The sequence below is a fragment of the Balearica regulorum genome, chromosome 2 (assembly GCF_011004875.1).
Source record: "Balearica regulorum gibbericeps isolate bBalReg1 chromosome 2, bBalReg1.pri, whole genome shotgun sequence".
NCBI classification, from domain to species: domain Eukaryota; kingdom Metazoa; phylum Chordata; class Aves; order Gruiformes; family Gruidae; genus Balearica; species Balearica regulorum.
In genome coordinates this window covers 167015802-167037873 of record NC_046185.1, presented here as the reverse complement: position 1 = coordinate 167037873, position 22072 = coordinate 167015802, and the positions used below count along the sequence as shown (strand labels likewise).

The following is a 22072-nucleotide window of genomic DNA, read 5'->3' as shown; positions in this document are numbered from 1 at the left end:
TGTTGGGGCGAGTCCAGAGGAGGCCCCGGAGATGCTGCGAGGGCTGGAGCACCTCTGCTCTGGAGACCTCAGGCTGAGAGAGTTGGGCTGGTTCAGCCTGGAGAAGAGAAGGCTGCGGGGAGACCTTGGAGCCCCTTCCAGTCCCTGCAGGGGCTCCAGGAAAGCTGGCGAGGGGCTGGTGCCAAGGGCAGGGAGGGACAGGCCAAGGGGAATGGCCTGAAGCTGCAGGAGGGGAGATGGAGATGGGATGGGAGGCAGCAATCCTTCCCTGGGAGGGTGCTGAGGCCCTGGCAGAGGGTGCCCCGAGAAGCTGTGGCTGCCCCTGGCTCCCTGGCAGTGGTCAAGGCCAGGTTGGATGGGGCTTTGGGCAACCTGGGCTAGTGGAGGGTGTCCCTGCCCATGGCAGGGGTGGCACTGGGTGGGCTGGGAGGTCCCTGCCCACCCAAACCGTTCCAGGATTCTCATAGCACCATGGGGCCATGCCTTACACCCATGTTAAGAGTATTGATGACTGATGAGGTCCAGATGTCCCAGCTGATGGGACAATCAATAAGCAGCTACCAGTTACTTTTAAGAGAGTGACAGTGATCTGTCTGTCTGTCCTCCTCCAGGCAAACCCAGTGGGACCCTCCTACCTGGGACAGCCCAGGGGATGACGCCAGCCTTGAACACGAAGCTGAAATGGACCTGGGGACCCCAACGTACGACGAAAACCCCATGAAGGTAAGTGTGGGGGTCAGCGAGGGAAACTCGGTGTTAACATCTGTTGGACAGACCGGGGGGGATAATCCTGTCCTGCGGAGCGGGAGTCGCAAACGCCGGGGCTTTTGCTGAGGTCGGTACGGACCTGGGGGGATGACGGAGGGATAGAAGTGACCCGATATAAGCCGGAGCGGTTATACTGACCGTAGGACCACGGGGGTTTTTGTGCTTCAGAATCGCGGTAGAGGATTAACGGAGTTAAGTTGTTGTTTTCTTGCGGCTCTGAAATAGCTAATGAAAGAGCCGCTGAAGAGCAGCTTCCCCGTGTTGCTGCCAGGTTTTGCCCTGGGGACAAATAGTCGAGCAGAGATTTTCGTGGTGCTCTCACCTCCTCGTCCTTCTGGGTGCTGGCTCGGTGAAGAACCTGCTGCTCCTTTCTCACCTCTCGGGCTGTGCCGACCACGGCTTGGGTGAGCTCAGGACTTCCCTGGGGAGCGGCTGATGTTCTCTCCTGGATGCCAAGCATCTCTGCAACCTCACGTGTGGAGATGACCTTATAACCGGCCCAAAAAAGGGGCACGGCGGGGGAGCAAACATCGCAATAGGAAAAACTCACGGTGTGGCAGCAGAAGCAGAGGAGCTGGGAGCTCAGCGTTCCTTCCACCACCAGTTTCTGCTTTCCTGGTGCAGCACCTCCGTCGCTCCTGCTGTCAAAGGTCACACCTTCGAGGACGGAGCTGCTCTCCAAATGGGGCTCGGTTCCCAGTTAGGTCCTTCTGCGGCCACCTCGACCCCGGCGCTCGGGGACTTGGCCGAGCCGCGCCTGGCAGCGGTGCGGGTTTCCAGCTCCGCCGGCCCTTGCCAGGCAGGGAGGGCAGAGGCTGAGCAGCGGTTGCTGAGCCCCTATAGATAAATCACCCCACATACCTTTCTGAGTCCCTAAAAAGAAGAGAGAAGAGCCACGGAAGGAAAGGTTTGTCGCGGTACAACTCTCAGGGAACAATTCGCTTGATGCTCTGGTGACGCCCGCAGACCCGGGGCTGATTTTGCTGCAGGTACTGAAGGCGCCGTCCGTCCTACAGCGCCCAGGAAGATCTCCCGCTCTGCCGCCATCGCCTTTCCCGCGTGCTGCCGGGATCCTGAGGGTTAATCCGATCCCTGTAATGCCTCTGAGTGCTTCGGAATTCCTGGAGAGTTCGCTTAAACTACATTATTTGCAAATATTTATCTCCCTGTAAAAAAGTTAATGAGAAAATGAGACAGAGGAGCGTTTAGTTCTGCAGAGGAGTCCGGAAAAGCTTTTTAAATGATTTTTTTGTCCCTGGGTTGGCATCACCCCTACCCTGCTGGCGTCCCCCGCGGTTCTGGGAACCTCGGCGGGCAAAGGAACAACCAGTCGTGGCACTGGGAGGATTCGTAACCACGCGAGTGTCCTGGGATCGCTGGGGCTTGCTGGATCCCTTCGGCGAGCTTCGGGTTCGGTAGCGTGCAGCGACCTTGTGCTGCGCTGCTCTGGCTGCTGCTTCGCTTTATTGTGCTCGGCAAAGCGTTAAAACCAGCTCATGCAGCTTTATGAACTCTCCGGATGACTCAGGCTGAAAGAACAACAAATATTCCTGATTTCCCTGTTTTCTACAGCTCTACAGCGAGCTTTGGCTTTGACGGGAAGGATTTTTCCCTGTGCTTTGCCTTGGCTCGATCCCGGTTTATCTGCATTTGCCGCCGGTTCTGGGTTCAGGTTGGGAATTGCTGTTGAAGGACGTCGGTGTGCGGAGTGAAACACGTGAACCTATTTAGCAAACAGACCTTTTTAGGTCTGTTTTAGGCTCGAAGGCGAGGTTTTATTCATCCAGATTAGCCTTAAAACTGCATCCCCATGGAGGGGTTTGCTGCTGTAGCTGTACACGCTAAAGCTGAGTGGTGTGGACCGGCCTGGAGATATTGAGAACATCCCCCAAGGTGCTGAGATGAAGGTTGGGCTCTTCTGAGCCAGAAAATATAGTCGTGCTCGTGCTTCGCAGCTCGGGAGTCCTTTTCCTACCGATTTCTGAGAGTCCCAGTGGTGCAGAGGGAGCAGGGAGGAAAGATGTTTCCGTGACCTTGATCTTCAAAACCTTTGGGATCAAAAAGGCGCTGAGGACTGGGACGATGCTCCACGGGCTTTGCCTCGGGGCAGACATGAGCTGGCTGCTTCTGCCAGGAGTTTTTTGCTGCTCACTCAATCCCCAAAATCCCTATTTTCCGACGCAAAACTTCTCTGCGGCCGTCAATACCTCGTTCCTAAATTAACTCCGGCCGCGCAGCTTTGGCTGACCTCGCGGCGATGTGGTTCTTGCTCACTTTAGAGCTTTGAATCTTTTCCTTCTCGGCCAGGATCGCCTGAAGGTTGGGTTTTTCCCGGTCCTGCAAATAACATTGAATTCCCACGTGGTCGTAGCTCGCTCACCGCCGCCTCCGTAACAACGCTTCCACCCTGAAATCGCAACCACATTCCTTGGATTTTTTTTTTTCTTACCCTCCTCCTCCTCACCCTGCACCTTTTCCAAGAGGGATTAAACTCTCCGGCATCGCAGCTCCGGCCGTCCGCCAGCTGCTGCTGCTATTCCCGGTGTTCCCCGGCCGTTGGGTACCGCTCGCTCTGGCGAAATGGCACGCCACGGCGGCGACCGGGGGATTTTATTTCCTTCGGGGGATTTTATTTCCTCTGGAATGTGTTCAGTGTGCTTCCCAGCATCATCTGCTCCCTTCCCGATACCCTCAAAGCCCCGGCACAGCCGCCGTCGCCGTGGCTGGTGTCAGCGGGGGGTGAGCTCGCCTGGGGCTCGCGCGCCAGTGAGAGATTTTGATGGGAAGGCGCGCGAAGCCACGCTCGCTCTTTCTTTTTTGAAGCACGTTTTAAAACCTGGGGTTTTTTTTTTTTCCCCCTTGGAAAAGGGATTTCACGAGAGGGTGGCTCGGCGGAGCGTTTGGGGAGGCTGGCAATGAAACGGGGCTGGATGCCGGAGTTTTGGCATCCTCGGAAGATGGCAAAAGCCCGGATTTATCGCACGGATGCGTCTGTGGCTCTGCTCATCGGTACCTCCCGAAGAGCATGGAAAGGTCGGCATCGGCGGAGCAGATCCCACCAGCCTTATCCCGGAGAAGAGCATCGTGCAAAGGCTCCTCCGAATTTCCCAGCGCATTTGGCGTCTTGCTGCCCTCCCGCCGTGGCCCCAGGCTGGTTTATCCCCCCCCCAGCATCCTTCCGGCTCCTCCATCCCCACCTCTCCTCTGGAGGGTTTTTGCCTAAAGCTGATAAATGTGAATGCTGCCAAAACGCTCCTTTTTTGGGGGTGTTTTCCTGCGTTTTGGGTTTTCCTGGCGGGCGGCACGGCTTTGGATGACGGGAACGCTTTGGAGGGGCTGCGGGGGAAGCGATGTGGTCGCGTCAAGGCAGGCTAAAGCCCTTCGGTCAGGAGTTTTTGGTGTTGAAAGAAACATTTTTAGCATAAGGAGAAATCAGCACCTTTCCACAAGTAGTAGCTTAGAAATAACAGGTTCTATTTCTCCTCCTCATCTTCCCCTACAAATTTTAGCGCTGATTTTCCCCCCCACCCCGCACGCTCTGGCCAAGGGGAGCAGGATTTCGCGGCAGCTGCCAGACCGTGCTGGTCCCCAAAAAGTGCCGTTTTCCCCGTCCGGTTCATCCCCGCAGCCCAGGCAGCTCCCGTGGTCGTGGTGGGACGCGATGGAGCCTTTCCACGGCTTAAAATCCCAGGAGCGTTTAGTCCCAGGCTTAATCCCACCAGGCCAGGTTTTAGTTCCACGTTTATTTTACATAAGCATTTATTTACACGCATTTATTTGGCTTTTTGCTGCAAGCTCCGCCAAACCCATCCTCCAGCTCTACTTAAGCAAGTTAATTAGCGCTGATAATTTATAACATCCTTTGAGGGCTAAACTAAAATCCCGTCGTGGAAAAGAACTTTTTCCTTGTGCTGGTTCGGGGAATTAAGAGAAGTTGGGGTGTACCGGTGACGCCGGGGCGATGGAGAAGGGTTTGGGGATGGAAGGTGGCAGGGCTGGGTGCCGCCGCCGTGCCGGGAGCCGGCAGGGAACCATCTGCTCCCCATCACCAGCCTTTTGATGTCGGTACCCGAGCGACGGGCAGGGGAGCGGCGAGCTTTGATGTGCGGCCAGCCCGGAGACGCGCGGCAGCGTTCGCTCGGGACGGCCCTCGGCCGTAAAACTTCCCCGGCGAGGGTTGATTTAAGCCCCGCGGCAGTTTGGTTACGGGGGCAGCTCTGCCCTCCGGCCCGCAGCCAGGCGCGTCGTTGGGGTTCGAAAGGGATCGGGTGCTTTTTTCAGTGCGAAACATTTTTAAAATCAGGGGTTTTTTAATTAAAAGAAATAGCAGGACACCTTCAAAGAGCAGAAGGAGAAGGCAAACCTCCCCCCCGGTCTTCGCAAGCCTTTAACAAGCCCTTTTGCTCTCCCCGTCCTTAAAATCCGAGTTGCGATAACCCGCGGTACCCAAACCTCTCCCAAAAACCGGCGCCGGAGGAAGGACGCTGCTTTTCGCTCTCTTAAGACTCCGAGATGCTCACGGGGCAAAGCCGGCAGGGCTGGGCGCGCGCGGGGAGGCGGGTGGTGAGCTGGCGGCGAAGGGACGCTCGCCGGGACGCAGCGGGCGCGGCGTCCGCTCCGTTAATAACCGCGGCAAATTAAATCAGCCGGTGCTTGTGCTCTGTGGGATGAGTGCTGGGGGCGAGAGCCAGAAATTCCTGTAAAATTCACTGTATCCTTCTGCGATCATCTGTAACTACAGATAATCTTCAGGGTCCCAACCCTCGCAGCGATTTCGGCACGCCGGGCACGCTTCTCTGGCGGGGACGGTTCTGCCGCCGCCGAGCTCCTGGCTTTGATTAACGGGCTGAATAAACGAGCGTTGCTCAAACAGTCCCGGGAGCGGGGTTGGGACGGCGTCCCCCCGCCCGGGTGTCCGGCCGTGCCGGATCCATCCCTGCGAATCGTTTCTGCCGGTAATTAGGCTTTAAAAATAAATGAGGGGGGGGGGAAACCTTCTGCTTCCCTCTCCCCTCGCCTCCGCCGCAGGGCTCGCCCCCCGCCAAACCAGCCTGACTCCCCCGGACCCGCGCGCGCCCTTTTCCCAGCGTTTTTCCCAAAGGAAACAGGAGCCAGGAGCGGTCCCTGCGCTCCCAGTCCAGCAGCGTGGCTGGAGCGGGCTAGGAATGGGCTGGGAAGTGTGCTGGGAATGGGCTGGGAAGCGTGCCGGGAACGGGGTGGGGAGCGTGCCGGTGTTGGGCTGGGAAGTGTGCTGGGAGCAGGCTGGGAATCGTGCCGGCACGGGGCTGGGAAGCTCACCGGGAGCGGGCCAGGAAGTGTGTGCTGCCCACGCGGCTGTGGGATGGGGATGGGGACGGGGACGGGGATGGGGACAGGGATGGGGACAGGGACTGGGATGGGGACGGGGATGGGGACAGGGACGGGGACGGGGACGGGGATGGGGACAGGGATGGGGACAGGGACTGGGATGGGGACGGGGATGGGGACAGGGACGGGGATGGGGACGGGGATGGGGACAGGGATGGGGACAGGGACTGGGACGGGGATGGGGGACAGGGATAGGGACTGGGACAGGGATGGGGGACAGGGACTGGAACGGGGATGGGGACAGGGACTGGGATGGGGACAGGGATGGGGACAGGGACTGGGACAGGGACGGGGATGGGGGACAGGGACTGGGATGGGGACAGGGATGGGGACAGGAACGGGGATGGGGGACAGGGACTGGGATGGGGACAGGGATGGGGACTGGGACAGGGATGGGGACGGGGATGGAGACAGGGATGGGGATAGGGATGGGGACAGGGAGAGCCCTGCTCACTCCCGGCAGCCCCTCACACCCTTTTATTTCCCCCGTCCCAGTCTTCCAAGAAGCCCAAGACGGCGGAAGCGGACACGTCGAGCGAGCTCGCCAAGAAGAGCAAGGAGGTGTTCAGGAAGGAGGTGAGTTTCCCCCCGCGCCCCGGCCGCGTTTGTCACCGTCCCACGCCGACTACCCGACCCCGGGGGACGCCGCAGCGCGTTGTCGGGGTTCGCCGTCCCGCGCTGGTGCCGCTGGAGCGGGAGACCCCGGTGCTCGGTGACGCCGGGACGTTCCCCCCTTCGCCGCTGCCCCGCAAGACGCTCGGGTCCGGGGGCTGGGGGTGGGGGGCGTCGCGGGGCCGCGGGGCCGGGACGGTGAGCGAGGGCAGGGCCGGATCCGGATGTCGTGTCCCGCAGATGTCGCAGTTCATCGTGCAGTGCCTGAACCCCTATCGCAAACCCGACTGCAAGGTGGGCCGCATCACCACCACCGAGGACTTCAAGCACCTGGCGCGCAAGGTGACGGCACCCGCACCGGCACCGGCACCGGCGAGGGGCAGCGCCCGTCCGCCAGCGCCTCCCGGGGCACCAGGGGAGGGAAAAGGGCAGAACGGGGGGGGGGAAATTAGGGAGGAATAGGTGATATTTGGGGAATAATTGCAAAATAACTTGGGGAATGTGTGGGGAATAATAGGAAATATTTGGGGAATAAGAGCAAATATTTGGGGAATAATAGCAAAATAGCTTGGGGAATATTTGGGGAATAATGACAAATATTTGGGGGATGTATGGGGAATGTTTGGGGAATAATCGCAAAAATAGCTTGGGGAATAATGTGGAATATTTGGGGAATAATGGCAAAGTAGATTGGGGAATGTCTGGGGAATAACAGCAAATATTTGGGGAATAACAGCAAATATTTGGGGAATATATAGGGAATATTTGTAGAATAACAGTAGGTATTTGGGGAATAATGTGAAATATTTGGGGAATAAAAGCAAATAGCTTGGGGACTATTTGGGGAATAATAGCAAATATTTGGGGACTATTGGTGGAATAGTGTGAAATAATTGGGGAATAATAGGAAATATTTGGGGAATAACAGGAAATATTTGGGGAATAATAGCTCGGGGAATATTTGTGGAGTAATAGCAAATATTAGGGGAATAACAGCAAATAGTTGGGGAGTATTCGGGGAATAATAACAAATAGTTAGGGAATAATAGCAAACCAACTTGGGGAATCCCCAAGACTTGGATTATTGGGAATAACGGCGGGTTATTATTAACGCAGCTGACTCACGGCGTCATGAACAAGGAGCTGAAATACTGCAAGAACCCGGAGGATCTGGAGTGCAACGAGAACGTGAAACACAAGACGAAGGAATACATCAAGAAATACATGCAGAAATTCGGGGCCATCTACAAACCCAAAGAGGACACGGATCTGGAGTAACACCCCCCACACCCTCCCGATGGATGCCAGACGCAGCCGAGCTTCGGAATTCCCGGTTCTGCCAGGATTCGCAGTTTTAAACCACCAACCTGTGAATTTATTATTTTATTTTATTATTAATTTTTTTAAAAAAAAAAAAAAAAAGAAAAGAAAAGAAAAGAAACTTTGTTCCCTACGGCGTGAGGCGGTTTATGCTGCCGGGGCAACCGCGGAGATAAAGCCAGGCTTTGCTAAGCCGGGCTTTTGTCAGTTCCCCGACCCTGGCGGTGCTGTTGGATGCACGCACCTCACACGTCGCCGAGCTCTGTATTATATTTTAACGTATATGTGAATATATTGATAATTTGGGGTTGTTTCTGTTTTTTTGTTGTTTTTTTTCTTTTAGCCCAAGACGTGCCGATACCACGGGAACACTTTGTAAGGATAGTTTTGGGGTTATTATTATTTTTTTTTTTTTTTTGGTTGTTTCCTTGGTTTTATTTTTGGTTCTGCGAGGTTTAATCTGTTTTCATGTAAATATTGTGGAGCGGGGCTGCCCCCGGATTTCTGGCAGGCCTCGTGCTATGTTGATAAGATTGATTTTACTGCTTAAATCATTTTACTTTATCCAATTTTTACGGAACTTTTTATGTAAAAAAAAAAAAGAGGAAAAAAAAAAAAAATAAAAAGAAAAATGACAAAAAATCGACACCGGCCCCGGCCCCGAAAGGTTTGGCACGGCCGGGGGCGGGGGGCGGTGGCCGGAGGATGCGGTGGCCGGGCTCGGTGGCCCGTCCCCTCCCTGTCACCCTTTTAGGATCCCCATGAGCCCCGTGGCGGGGGCCAGGACGGGGTTTTGGGGTGACCCAGCTCGGGGCAGGGTGCCCGTGCGCAATTTGGGGTTAAACCGGCTCTTTTCCTTCAGGTGCCGCCTGCCTTGGGGGGCTTCGGGGGTGTCGTGTGTGTGTGTGTGTGTGTGTCCCCAAGGGCCACCCACCCCCCCCGCTGTCCTCATGGGGACGGGTGTGGGACACGCTTGGGGACACACGGACACCTGGGGGGGGGGGCACATCCTGGGGACACACGGACACGACACACCTGGGGACACGCGTTTGGGGGACACACGGACACTCAGGTACACACATCCTGGGGACACACGGACACGGGGACACACGGACACCCAAGGACACACATCCTGGGGACACCTTTGGGGACACACGGACACCCAAGGGGACACCTGGACACTCAGGGACACACATCTTGGGGACACACATTTTTGGGGGGGGGGGGGGGGGGGGGGCATGGACACCCCAGGACAGACATCCTGGGGACACACATCCCAGGGACACACGGACACCCGAGGACTCGCGTCCTGGTGACACAAGCGACACATTTAATGCGCCCACCCTGGGCCAGCCGCGTCCCCAACGCCCCAATCCCACCCCTGACACCCCTAAAAAAAAAAAAAACCCCAAACCCCCAAAAGTACAAACCCCACTTTAACAACAAGAAGATCCAGCAGAAAACAAAGCGGGGAGCCCCCGCGGGGGCGGGGGGGTCACACGGCGGACGTGGCGTCCCCCGGTGCCGCCAAGCGCCGAGCCGCGTCCTGCCGGCCGATGGCGGCCAGGGCCTGGCAGAGGGTCTCCAGGGTGGCCCCCTCGGCGCCAGCCCAGGCGCTGAGCAGGGTGCGGGTGGGTGCCCGGCCCCGGCCGAAGGTGCCGATGGCGTCGGGGCCGAAGCCCAAGCGTGCGGCCAGGCTGCGCCAGTCCCCCCCGGGACCCCCGTTCTCCAGCAGCCGCTCCAGCTCCTCCTGCCGCTGCGGTGGCACCGCGCTCAACGGGTGTCCCTCGGGACGGGGGGCTGCGGGTGGGGAGGGGATGGGGTGGGGTGGGGGGGGGGGGGTTGGTGGCGGCACCCGAAAGCATCGCCCGGCGCCCGGCGGCATTGCTGTGCCAAAAGTGTCGCCGCGTCCCGGGAGAGAGAGACTCACGGGGGTGTGGGTGCTCCCTGACCCCCATGTAGGTGCTGCCTGGGTATGGGTGCTCCCCAACACCACATGGGTGCTCCCTGACCCCCATCTGGGTGCTACCTGGGGTATGGGTGCTCCCCAACACCACATGGGTGCTCCCTGACCCCCATCTGGGTGGTATGTGGGGTATGGGTGCTCCCCGACCCCACGTGGGTGCTCCCTGACCCCCATCTGGGTGCTACCTGGGGTATGGGTGCTCCCCAACCCCATCCAGGTGCTCCTCTGACCCCATTTGGGTGCTCCCCAACCTCACGTGGGTGCTCCCTGGGGTACGGGTGCTCCCCAACCCCATACAGGTGCTCCCCGAACCTATTTGGGTGCTCCCTGACCCCCTTTGGGTGCTCTGCAGGGCATGAGTGCTCCCCAACCCCATCTGGGTGCTCTCAGGGGGATGGGTGCTCCATATTTGGGTCCTCCCCGGGGCATGGGTGCTCCTTGACCCCATCTGGGTGCTCCCTGGTGCAAAGATGCACCCTCACCCCATCAGGGTTGTGGGTGTACCCCAACTCCATCTGGGTGCTCCCCGGGGCACGGGTGCTCCCCAACCCCACCCGGGTGAACCCCAAGGTCGGGATGCTCCCTGGGGTGTAGGTGCACCCCAATCCCATCTGGGTGCTCCCCAGGGCCCATGGGGGCACCCCAAAGCCATCTGGGTGCTCCCTGGGCCATGCTAGCACCCCAACCCACCTCGGTGCTCCCTGGAGCACCCCAACCCCATCCAGCTGCTCCCCAAGGTACGGCCGCCCCCTGATCCCCCACCCACCCAGCAACACGGGTGCTCCCCAACCCCATCCCGATGACATTCGGGGGACAACCCCACCCCCCCACCCCTGCCCTGGGATAGGGGTCCCCCACCCCAAAACCCCACGGCTGGGTGGTGGGTGCTCACCCTTTCCGAGCTGGTGGGGCTCCTGCAGGCTGTGGGTGTCGAGGAAGACCCCGCTGTCACTGTGCAGCTTCTCCCCCTCGGGTGACGTCCCCAAATCCCCCGCTCGCGCCTTGGCCAGCTGCTGCTTCTGCCTGCACGTGTGCCAGCTGCCCGCGGTGGGGGGGGGGGGGGTCACTCGGGGTGCCGTACCCCCCACCCCCGTGTCCGTGTGTGTCCCCCACCCCCAAAACGTACCACTTGAAGGCCACGTAGGCGAGGAGTCCCACCACCACGGCGGCCAGGAGGGAGCAGTAGACGGGGATGATGTCCTTGCCGGTGGCCTCGGGCGGTGGCACGAACTCGGGGGTGGCGGGCGAGGGGTCCCCCGTCACTGGCTCCCCCTCCAGGTCCTCGTCTATGGGGATGGTGGGGATCCCCCACCCCCCCCCCGCCAAAGGTTAGGGGACCCCCCGGTGTCCCCCACCCCTGCCTCAGTTTCCCCTTACAGGGGATCCAGCACCCACAGGGTGGGGGAACCCCAAATATGTGGTGTGTCCCTACCAATGCACCCCAATTTCCCGTGCCCCCCCCCCCATGATTCACCTGGGGAAACTGAGGCACGGCCCCCCCCCCCCCCCGCCGGTGTGGATCCCCGCTGGGTGCCACTCCTGGGTGCAGCGGGTGTCACGGGCAGGGGGTGCAGGGCTCCAGGGCTCCGCTGCGCCCCTCACCCCAAAAAGGTCCGGTCTGGGGGGGGGGGGGGGAAGGGTGCTGGGTGGGTGGGGGTACTCACTGTGGGTGCAGGGCTGGCAGCGGGTGTCGGTGGGGCCGCAGGGTTCGGTGACGCCGAAGCTGGTGGGACAGGGGGTGCAGCACCCCCCACCCTGCCCGGGCACCTGCGGGCACGAGTGGGGGGGGGTCCTGCCTCAGTTTCCCCTCGACTCTGCCCTGGGGGGGGGGAAGGGGGTGTCCAGGCCCCCCCCCCAACTGCCCCCCTAAAGCCCCGCTGTGTGTGTGTGTGTCCCCCACCCCATGGCGGGGGCGGCTTTGGGGTCCCGGAGCACCCCGGGATGGGGGGGGGTGGGGGGGTGGGTGGGTGCTCGTGGGACACCGGGGCTGGGGGGGGGCGGGAGATGAACCGGGGGGGGCTGAAAGGGGGGGGGGGGGGGTGTCCAGGAACCCATCAAGGGGAAAGCACGAAAAGTGAAAAAAAATCAAATCAAAGGAACTAATCAGCGAGAAAATAAAAATAGGCACGACATGAAATGCATGGAAATGAGCTAATAAAAAGAAAGAAAACGAAATAAAAAGAAAAAAAAACGAAAGAAAAAGAAAGAAAAAGAAATAAAAAGAAAGAAAAAGAAATGAAACGAAACGCAACGAGGTGAAATAAAGCGGGGGGAGAAAAAGAAAAAAAAAATTTAAAAAAAAGAAATAAAACGAGGGGAAGGAAAAGGAGCCCGGCCGGAGTTAGACAAAAAGAAATAGAACAAAAAGCGCTGCGGGGGGGACACGGAGCACCCCGGGGCAGGGACGGCCCGGCGGGTCCCGCGGGGCAGCGGGGATGGAGCCCGGTGCCGTCCCGGTGCCGTCCCGGTGCCCCCGGCCCCATCCCCGCCCGGCCCCGGCCCGGTCCCGCCCCGCCCGCACCGGGCACAGCAGCAGCAGCAGCAGCAGCAGCAGCAGCAGCAGCAGCAGCGGCGGCGGCCCCGGGACCCGCAGCACCGACCGGCCCCGCCGCATCGCGGAGACCCCCGGCCCGGCCCCGGGACCCGCTCGTTCCGAGCCCAGCCGAGCCGAGGCGAGCCGAGTCGCTCCGATCTGCTCCGATTCGATCCGGTTCGGTCCCGCTCAGCTCCGTTCGATCCGCTCCGCCTCGGTTCGGCTCCTCTCGGTCCGATCCGGCTTCGCTCGGCTTCGCTCGGTTCGCTCCGGACCGCCTCGGCTGGGCTGGGCTGGGCTGGGCGCGGCCCCGAAGCTCGGGCGAACGCGGCTCGCCCCGGGCCGGGCAGGGCGGGGCGCTCTGCCATTGGCTGCGAGTGGCGGGACCACGCCCCTTTCGGCTCGGCTGGGCTCGGGTCCGCTTCGGGCGGGACTCGGCTCGGGCACCCCCCCGGTGCGGGTCCCGCTCCCGGTCCGCCCGCTGGGCACCGGCTGGGTTGGGACCGGACTGGTCCGAACTGGGAACGGCGGGGACGGTGTTCAACACCCCCCCACACACACCCCCCACACCCCCACCGCCTGTCCCCTCCCTGCCCCGGGGGCAAAAATGCCTGGAAATGGGAAAAGCAGCTTTATTGACCCCGGCATGGGGAAGGGGTGCAGCGCCCCGGGGTGGGTGCAGGGTCTTGGGGTGGGTGCAGGGTCTTGGGGTGGGTGCAGCACCCCGTGTGGGTGCAGGACCCCGGCTTGGGTGCGAGGTCTCGGCGTAGGTGCAGGGTCTCGGTGTGGGTGCAGGACCTCGGCGTGGGTGCAATGCCCCGATGTGGGTGCAGCAGCACCCTGGCGTGGGTGCAGGGTCTCGGTGTGGGTGCAGGGTCTCGGCGTGGGTGCAGCACCCCGGCAGCTCCCCGCTCTCCTCCCTACCAGCCACGGACGGGGTGCCAGAGCTCCACCACCTTCCCGCCGGCGTGGACGTAGTAGACGGGGTGCATGGCGGCGGTGGCGCAGGCCTACGGGGGGGTAGGGCCGCTGAGCCAGGCGTGACGGGGCGTGACGGGGTGTGACGAGGCGTGACGAGGCGTGTACTCACGTGGAAGGGGATGAGAGCCAGGATGCTGCCCAACGGGAAGCGCCCGAAATCCAACTGTCCATCGACGGCTTCCACCTGCCCGTGCTCCTGCGTCAGCCCCACCAGCCTGCGGGGACACGCCGTCACGTCCCCACCCGTGTCTCGTGTCCGTGTCCCCACCGCCCCGGCGCTCACCTGAGCTGAGGGTGCCCCTCGATGGCGGCGCAGCCCGTGGGCGCCTGGTCCCGGCCGTGGAGGCTGAGGGCGGCCCACCCGCAGTCCACCAGGAGCTGGTTGCGGTGGGGGTAGTGGCCGATGACCCTGGTGAGGACACGGATGGCCACCTCCTCCGGGTGACAGGAGCCCAGCAGGGTCTGCTGAAGGTCTGGGAGAAGAGGATGCCTGGTCCAGGTCGGGGTGCAGCCCACCCTGGGGGGGGTCACAGCAGGGTGTGGGGGGGTCCTGGCTCACTCACCGTAGAAGAGGTAGTTGCCCGGGTGGAGCTCGGTGAGCTGGGCCATCTCCGGCACCGGGTGGCTGCAGGACGGCGTGGAGCCGATGCTGGCCTGGGGACACGGCACGCCTGCCTGCCGCAGCCTGCCGGGACATGGGACCCTCTGAGTGGCCGGGGCATGGCCGGGGGACGTCACCCCAGGCGCCATGGGAGTGGGGCCAGAGGTGGGTCCATCACCCCTACGTGCCACAGGAGCAGGACGGGAGCTGGGTCCATCACCCCTGGGCGCTGTGGGAACGGAACCTGAGGTGGGTCCATCACCCATGGGTGCCAGAGTAGTGGGACTGGAAATCATAGAAACATCACAGACTGGTTTGGGTGGGCAGGGATGTCCCAGCCCACCCAGTGCCACCCCTGCCATGGGCAGGGACACCCTCCACTAGCCCAGCTTGCCCAAAGCCCCATCCAACCTGGCCTTGACCACTGCCAGGGAGCCAGGGGCAGCCCCAGCTTCTCGGGGCAACCTCTGCCAGGGCCTCAGCACCCTCCCAGGGAAGGATTGCTGCCTCCCATCCCATCTCCATCTCCCCTCCTGCAGCTTCAGGCCATTCCCCTTGGCCTGTCCCTCCCTGCCCTTGGCACCAGCCCCTCGCCAGCTTTCCTGGAGCCCCTGCAGGGACTGGAAGGGGCTCCAAGGTCTCCCCGCAGCCTTCTCTTCTCCAGGCTGAACCAGCCCAACTCTCTCAGCCTGAGGTCTCCAGAGCAGAGGTGCTCCAGCCCTCGCAGCATCTCCGGGGCCTCCTCTGGACTCGCCCCAACAGCTCCGTGTCCTGCTTGTCCTGGGGCCCCCCGAGCTGGACGCAGCACTGCAGGGGGGTCTCCCCAGAGCGGAGCAGAGGGGCAGAATCCCCTCCCTCGACCTGCTGCTCACGCTGCTGGACACGCAGCCCAGGACACGGGTGGCTTTCTGGGCTGCCAGCGCACGTTGCCGGCTCATGTGGAGCTTCTGGTCCCCCAGCACCCCCAAGTCCTTCTCCTCAGGGCTGCTCTCCATCCATTCTCCACCCAGCCTGGAGCTGTGCTGGGGATTGCCCCGACCCACGTGCAGGACCTTGCCCTTGGCCTTGTTGAACTCCATGCGGTTCACACGGTCCCACCTCTCCAGCCTGTCCAGGTCCCTCTGGACGGCATCCCTTCCCTCCAGCGTGTCGACCCACCACACAGCTCGGTGTCATCGGCAAACGCTGAGGGTGCACTTGATCCCACTGTCCGTGTCACCGACAAAGATGTCAAACAGCACCGGTCCCAGTACCGACCCCAGAGGAACGCCACTCGTCACTGGTCTCCACTTGGACATCGAGCCGTTGACCACAACTCTTTGAGTGTGACCGACCAGCCAATTCCTTATCCACCGAGTGGTCCATCTGTCAGATCCAGGTCTCTCCAATTTGGAGACAGGGACGTTGTGTGGGACAGTGTCAAATGCTTTGCACAAGTCCAGGCAGATGACGTCAGTCGCTCTTCCCTTGTCCACCAACGCTGTAACCCCGTCACAGAAGGCCACCAGATGTGTCAGGCACGATTTGCCCTTAGTGAAGCCGTGTTGGCTGTCACCAATCACCTCCTCGTTTTCCCTGTCCCTGAGCACAGTTTCCAGGAGGATCTGCTCCATGATCTTGCCAGGCACAGAGGGGAGACTGACCAGCCTGGAGTTCCCCTCATCTTCCTTGTTTCCCCTCCTCCTTAAACACAGGGGTTCTGTTTCCCCTTTTCCAGTCAGGGGGAACATCACCAGACTGCCACGACTCCTCCAATACGATGGATCGTTGCACAGCAACTTCATCCCCCAGGTCCCTCAGGGCCTGTGGATGCATCTCATCAGGTCCCATGGACTTGTGCACCTTCAGGTTCCTTAGATGGTCTCAAACCTGATCTTCTCCTACAGCGGGTGGTCCTTCATTCTCCCAGCCCTGCCTTTGCCTTCTGCCGCTTGGCCGGTGCGGCTGGAGCACTTGTCGGCGAAGACCGGGGCAAAAAAGTCGTTGAGTACCTCAGCCTTCTCCGTAACCAGGTCTCCCGCTTCCTTCCAGAGGGGACCCACGTTTTCCCCGCTCTTCCTTTCATCCCTGCTGTACCTCTAGAAGCTTTTCTTGTTGCCCTTGGTGTCCCTGGCCAGATTTAATTCTATCAGGGCTTCAGCTTTCCTCACCTGATCCCTGGCTGCTCGGACGTTTCTCTGTATTGCCCCCAGGCCACCTGCCCTTCTTCCACCCTCCGTAGGCTTCCGTTTTGGGTTTGAGCTTGCCCGGGAGCTCCTTGTTCATCCATGCAGGCCTCCTGCCTTCCCCTTTGTTGGGATGCATCTCTCCTGAGCTTGGAGGAGGTGACCCTTGGACACCACCCAGCTGTCTTGGGCCCCTCTTCCCCCCAGGGCTTTGTCCCCTGGTAGCTACCAGGCAGGTCCCTGGAGAGGCCCGAGTCTGCTCTCCTGAAGCCCAGGGCAGTGAGCTTGCTGTGCGCCCCCCTCGCTGCCCTGAGGATCTTGAACTCCACCATTCCCTGGTCACTGCGGCCGAGGCTGCCCTTGAGCTTCACACTCTCCACCAGCCCCTCCTTGTTGGGGAGAACAAGGTCCGGCACGGCACCTCTCCTCGTTGGCTCCTCCATCGCTCGGAGAAGGGAGTTACCATCCGCGCGTTCCAGGACCCTCCTGGATTGCTCGTGCCCTGCTGTGCTGCCCCTCCAACAGACATCGGGGTGGTTGAGGTCCCCCATGAGGACGTGAGGCTGCTCCTACCTGTCATCCTCTTGGTCTTCCCGGTTGGGTGGCCCGTAGCAGACCCCCGCTGTGGTGTCCCTTCTCCCTGCCCTCCCCTACCCCACCTGGGGCCATCACCAGTGGGTGCCACAGGAGCGGGACCAGAGATGGGTTCATCACCCCTAGGAACCACGGGGAGCAGGGCTGGAGGTGGGTCCAGCACCCATGGGTGCCACAGGAGTGGGACCAGAGGTGATAATGCCCCAGGAAGTCCCAGATGTGCCAGGGAGCTCCCCAAACATTCATGGGAGCCATCCAGCTGTGCCAAAGAGCCCCCAGATGTGCTAGGAAGACCACAAGATGTGCTAGGGAACCAGCCAGATGTGCCAGAGAGCCCCCAGATGCTCAAGGCAGGGTGCCCCCCAGATGTGCCAGGGCTCTTCTCCCAGGGTACCTGGGACCGCACGCAGATGTGCCCAGGCATCTCCAGATGTGCCCGGGTGCTCCCAGATGTGCTGAAGATCCACCCATATGAGCTGGAGATCCCCCAGATGTGTTAAAGCACTGCCAGATGTGCCTCTGAGCCCCCAGATGTGCCACAGCAGCCCTAGATATGCTGGAGGCACACCCCCCCCAGGTGTGGCAGGGCACCTCCAGATGTTTCTGGGAGCTCCCAGATGTACTGGAGACTCCCCAGCTGTGCTGGAGGCCTCCCAGGATGTGCCGGGGAATGCCAGATGTGCCTGGGAAGCCCCAGATGTGCCAGAGATCCATCCAGATGTGCTGGATACCTCAGATGCGCTAAAGACACGCCCATGCCCCCCCCCAAGATGTGCCAGGGCACCTCCAAGTGTTTCTGGGAACCCCCAGATGTGAAGTGCCCCCTCCAGATGTGCTGGAGACCCCCTAAGATGTGTTAAACCACCCCCAGATGTTCCTGGGACGCCCCCCCCAGATGCACCCCCTCCCGCCCCCCATCTCAGAGCCCTCACAGATGTGCCCAGGAACCCCCCAGATGTGCCGGAGCATCCCCCCCCAGGTATGGCAGAGCACCTCCAGATGTGCCTGGGACCCCCCCACGTGCCTGAGCACCCCAGATGTGTCACGCTCTCCCCCAATTCAGGGGCCGCGTGGCAAGGGGGATGGTGACACCCCCCCTGTCCCTGCTCCCACTGGGACCGTGGGGTCCATCGGGGTGGGGGGGGTGGGGGCAGAGCCCCGAAAGGGGAAACTGAGGCACGCAGGGAAACCTGCTGCCCCCCGGATCCCCCCCCCCCCCCCAAACTGGTGTCACAGTTGCTGGGGTGGGACCAGAGCCGCCCCCCCCCCCAGGATGGGTGCCCAGGGGTGCACGTCCCAGCGCCTGGGGGGACGGGGGTGCTGGGGACCCCACTGACCCCCCCCGCCCCCCAATGAGAACCATCCGGCAGCGATTCCCAATTCCCTCTGGGATGCGAAACCCCGCTGGGATAAAAGGGTGGGAGGGGGGACACACACCCCGGGTGACAACCCGCCACCAAAGCCACATCAAAGGTGACCGGAACCTCCAGCATCCTCCTCCGGCTCCCCGGGGGGCTCCGCAGGGCCCCCTTTTATGGGGCTGGTTGGCATTTACAACCGGCCGCCGGGGTTTTACGGGGTGGGGGACACCCCACGGTGGGCCAGCTCGATCCCCCCCCCCTCCCCAAAAAGAATAAATTCCCTTTAACCCTGTCCATCCCGGGTTGGGGACACTCACGCGGTGACGAAGTCGAGCACGGCGGCGGTGGTGGCCCGAGCGATGGCTTGGACGGCCGGGACGTCGCGGCAGCCGTAGGTGTCCCCGCAATGAGCGTAGACCCCCACCAGCGTCACCTTCTCCGGTGCCCCCTCGGCGATGGCGCGGGCCAGGGCCAGGGCAGCGGGGTCTGTGGGCCGCACGCCGGCTGCCGGCACCGAGGAGGGTCCGGCTTGGGTGGGGGTGTGGGTGCTTGGGGGGGGGGGGGGGGTTGATGCTCCGTGTTGGGTGAGATGATGGGGATGGGTTTGGTTTTTTTTTTTGGGGGGGGGACGGAGGGGGGACATGACATGGGACATCCCATCCCCGTGGAGCATCCTGGGGGGGTGCAGGTGGGGTTTGGGGGGGTGGGGGAGCTTAAATACCCCACCGTGGGGGCTGGGGGGGGCTTGTGGGGCACCTCTGCCCATGGGGCATCCTTGAAGAGCGACTCTTGGGGGGGTCTTAAATGCCCCGTTGTGGCTGGAGATGGTGGGGGTGGAGCCTGGGGGGGCAGGGGCCATTCCTCCCCCTGGAGCACCCCTGAGGAATGGCTTTTTGGGGGGGAGTGGGGGGGGGTGTCCTCGAACACCCCATCCTGGGTGGAGATGGTGGGGCTGGGTGGGGGGAACGTGACCATCCTGGGGGTGGGTGGATGAAAAGACCCTCAGAGGAGATACATGATGCCCCGTCTCTGCACCCACCCCCCCCCCCCATCCTGCAGCACCCCAGATATCGGCAGGATTTAGGGGGCTACTTTTGGGGGGTGGGGTGGTGTGGGGTGTCACCTACCCCTGCCGTTCCCGCAGTCCAGCTTGAGCCAGACGAGCCAGCGTTTGGTGCCGGGCAGCGGGTGCTGCCGCAGCAGGGCCAGGGCCTGGGGGCTGTCCAGGAGGAGCTGGAAGGTTTGGAGGCGCTGGGCCAGGGCGACACACTCCCCCAGCCGCCCCCCCGGCAGCGGGTACGCGTAGAGGATGTCATCGAAGCCCCCCGCCGCGAAGAACCGAGCTTCGGCCAAGGTGGAGACCACGATGCCGCGGCGGGTGCCGCCCGTCGCCAGGTCGGCGCCTTCTCTGGGGAAGGGAAGGGGGGGGGTGGGTGGGGGGTGAAAGGGGGTGCTGGGGGTGGGGGGAGGAATGGGGGTGCTGGGGGGGGTAATGGGATAATGGGGAGGAGGGTGGGGGGATGCTGGGGGGAAGGTGATGGGGTGTTTGGGGGGGATGCTGGGAGATACTGGGGGATACTGGGGAGGATGCTGATGGGGAAGGTGGTGGGGTGCTTGGGGGGATACTGGGGGGATACTGGGGAGGATGCTGATGGGGAAGGTGATGGGGTGCTTGGGGGAATACTGGGGGGATACTGGGGGGATACTGGGGAGGATGCTGATGGGGAAGGTGGTGGGGTGCTTGGGGGGGATACTGGGGGGATACTGGGGAGGATGCTGATGGGGAAGGCGATGGGGTGCTTGGGGGGGATGCTGGGGGGGACACACACGCTCACAGCGTCTTGTGGGTTTTGACGTGGGGGCGCAGGCGGAGGCCGAGGGCCCGGCAGCGCTCCCGCATGCGCTCGGCGTTGCGCCGCATGGTCGCCTGGTCCAGGGTCAGCGCCGGGGTGGGCAACTGCTCCAGGGGGGCTCCCAGCCACGTGCTGGTGCTGCGGGGAGCGGGCAGGGAGCAGGGGGCAACCTGCCCGGCACCCAGCCCTGCACCCAAACCTGCACCCATCCCCCCTCCCCCAAAACCTGCACCAACCACGCACCCACCCTGGACTCATCCTGCACCCGCCTTGCACCCAAACCTGCACCACGCACCTACTGCCCCCCCCCAACCTGCACCAACCATGCCCCCACCACCCTCCCAAACCTGCAGCCATCTTGTACCCACCCTGGACTCATCCTGCACCCACCTTGCACCCAAACCTGCACCCACCACCCCCCAAAACCTGCACCCACTCTGCACCCACCCCCGTGGGCACAAAGGCGGCTGCTGTGGGTCCCTGCCCCCCCCATGGGACCCAGCACTGAGGGGTGGTTTGGGTGGGACACCTGGGACTGGGACAGCTGGGATGGGGACACCTGGGACTGGGAGACCTGGGACTGGGACCTATGGGAATGGGAAACCTGGGACTGGGCCAGCTGGGTCACTTGGGATAGGGACATGGAAACAGAGACGTAAGGGACTGGGACATCTGGGATTGGGACACCAGCATCACCTGAGACAGGGATACTGGGAACAGGGACACCAGAAGTGGAACATATGGGACACCAGGAACAGGGACACTTGGGACTGGGACCTACGGGAATGGGGACTGGGACACCTGGGAACTGGGACACCGGGCCCGGGACGCGGGGACAGGGACATCTGCCCAGGCGGGACGGGGACACGCGTGCCCTCCGGCAGCGGGACGTGGGCGTCCCCAAACACCCAGAGCACCCGCCGCAAGGATGTCCGGGGTGAAGGTCCCGGTGGCACCCTGAGCGCCCAGCCCTCCCCCTGCCCACCTGTCCGTCTGTCCGTCCATCCCTCTGTCCGGCGCGGCGGCTGCTCCCGGCTCAGCTCCGGTGGCTCCGGTGGCCTCGCTGGTGCCCGCTCCACGTGACGCCGTGGGCACCCGCAGCCAGCCTTGGCCGGGGACAGAGGTCACTGCCGGCCGTGGGGCCCCCCCGGGGGTGGCAGGGGCAGGGGAGGACACGGGCGCCGCGCTTGGGGACGTTCAGCCTCCTTGGGACAGCGTGGGGACAGGCTGCCAGCTCCTTGGGGACAGCGGCTGGCTACGGAGCCCCGTGCCCGTGGGGGGATAAGGAAGGAGGGCTGAGACCTTGCACGCTCGTGCTACGTGTGCAAGGGGCTGCTGAGACCCCCCCCCGCCCCCCGCTCGTGACACGTGGGTGCGTGGCTGCTGAGACCTGGCACGCTCATGACACGTTGGCACAGGGTTGCTGAGGGCTGAGGCCGCACGTGCTCATGACACGTGCGTACACTGCTGCTGAGAGCCCAGCTGCCCTGTGCTCGTGACACGGGGGGGTGCACGGCTGCTGAGACCCCCCACACTCGTGACGCGTGGCTGCACGGCTGCTGAGACCCCCCACACTCGTGACGCGTGGCTGCACGGCTGCTGAGACCCCCCACACTCGTGACACGTTGGTACACAGCGGCCGAGACCACCCGATGCTCGTGACGTGGGTGCACGGCTCCCGAGACATCCCACCCTCCTGCCACATGGGTGCGCAGCTGCTGAGACCCCCCACGCTCGTGACACATGGGTGCGCAGCTGCTGAGACCCCCCACGCTCGTGACACGCGGTTACACGGCTGCTGAGACCCCCCACGCTCGTGACACGTGACTATACGCCTGCTGAGAACCTCGTGCTCGTCACACGTGGGTGCGCAGCTGCTAAGGACCCCCCCCCCCACCCCCCCGCCACGGCCATGACACACGGGCGCATGGCTGCTGAGACCCCCCCGCAC

At 62.3% G+C, this 22072-nt stretch overlaps 3 protein-coding genes across 7 annotated transcripts in view; 1 reads left to right on the top strand and 2 right to left on the bottom strand.

Annotated features, from left to right (window-relative positions):
* Positions 1 to 8713, top strand: part of SETD2 (SET domain containing 2, histone lysine methyltransferase) — a 69611-nt gene extending 60898 nt beyond the window's left edge. For both annotated transcript variants that reach the window (XM_075746888.1, XM_075746887.1), the window contains exons 18-21: positions 612 to 723; positions 6631 to 6711; positions 6988 to 7089; positions 7864 to 8713. In XM_075746888.1, the coding sequence (XP_075603003.1) occupies positions 612 to 723; positions 6631 to 6711; positions 6988 to 7089; positions 7864 to 8025 (457 nt within the window). In that variant the 3' untranslated portion in view covers positions 8026 to 8713. The remainder of the gene's footprint in view (positions 1 to 611; positions 724 to 6630; positions 6712 to 6987; positions 7090 to 7863) is intronic.
* A 777-nt stretch (positions 8714 to 9490) lies between these two features.
* LOC142600677 (death domain-containing membrane protein NRADD-like) lies at positions 9491 to 12647 on the bottom strand. Its single transcript, XM_075747049.1, is given in 6 exon segments — positions 9491 to 9867; positions 10926 to 11071; positions 11160 to 11319; positions 11698 to 11812; positions 11815 to 11899; positions 12634 to 12647. Coding segments are annotated over 6 exon segments (825 nt in total). The 3' UTR covers positions 9491 to 9562.
* A 537-nt stretch (positions 12648 to 13184) lies between these two features.
* On the bottom strand, positions 13185 to 21420 carry LOC142600642 (D-serine dehydratase-like). 4 transcript variants are annotated; one of them, XM_075746883.1, is made up of 8 exons: positions 20104 to 20382; positions 19396 to 19676; positions 18586 to 18772; positions 14111 to 14232; positions 13831 to 14020; positions 13657 to 13731; positions 13290 to 13576; positions 13185 to 13251 (listed from the first exon to the last, which is right to left on the bottom strand). In XM_075746883.1, the coding sequence occupies exons 1-8, from the start codon at positions 20328 to 20330 to the stop codon at positions 13199 to 13201; spliced, it is 1422 nt and encodes a 473-aa protein (XP_075602998.1). In that variant the 5' UTR covers positions 20331 to 20382; the 3' UTR covers positions 13185 to 13198. The 4 variants fall into 4 exon arrangements, with proteins under 4 accessions (XP_075602998.1, XP_075602999.1, XP_075603001.1 ...); XM_075746884.1 differs by having other exon boundaries at positions 19396 to 19487; XM_075746886.1 differs by lacking the exon at positions 13185 to 13251 and adding an exon at positions 21107 to 21420 and having other exon boundaries at positions 13382 to 13576; positions 13657 to 13762; positions 20104 to 20259.
* Between the last annotated feature and the right edge of the window lie 652 nt (positions 21421 to 22072).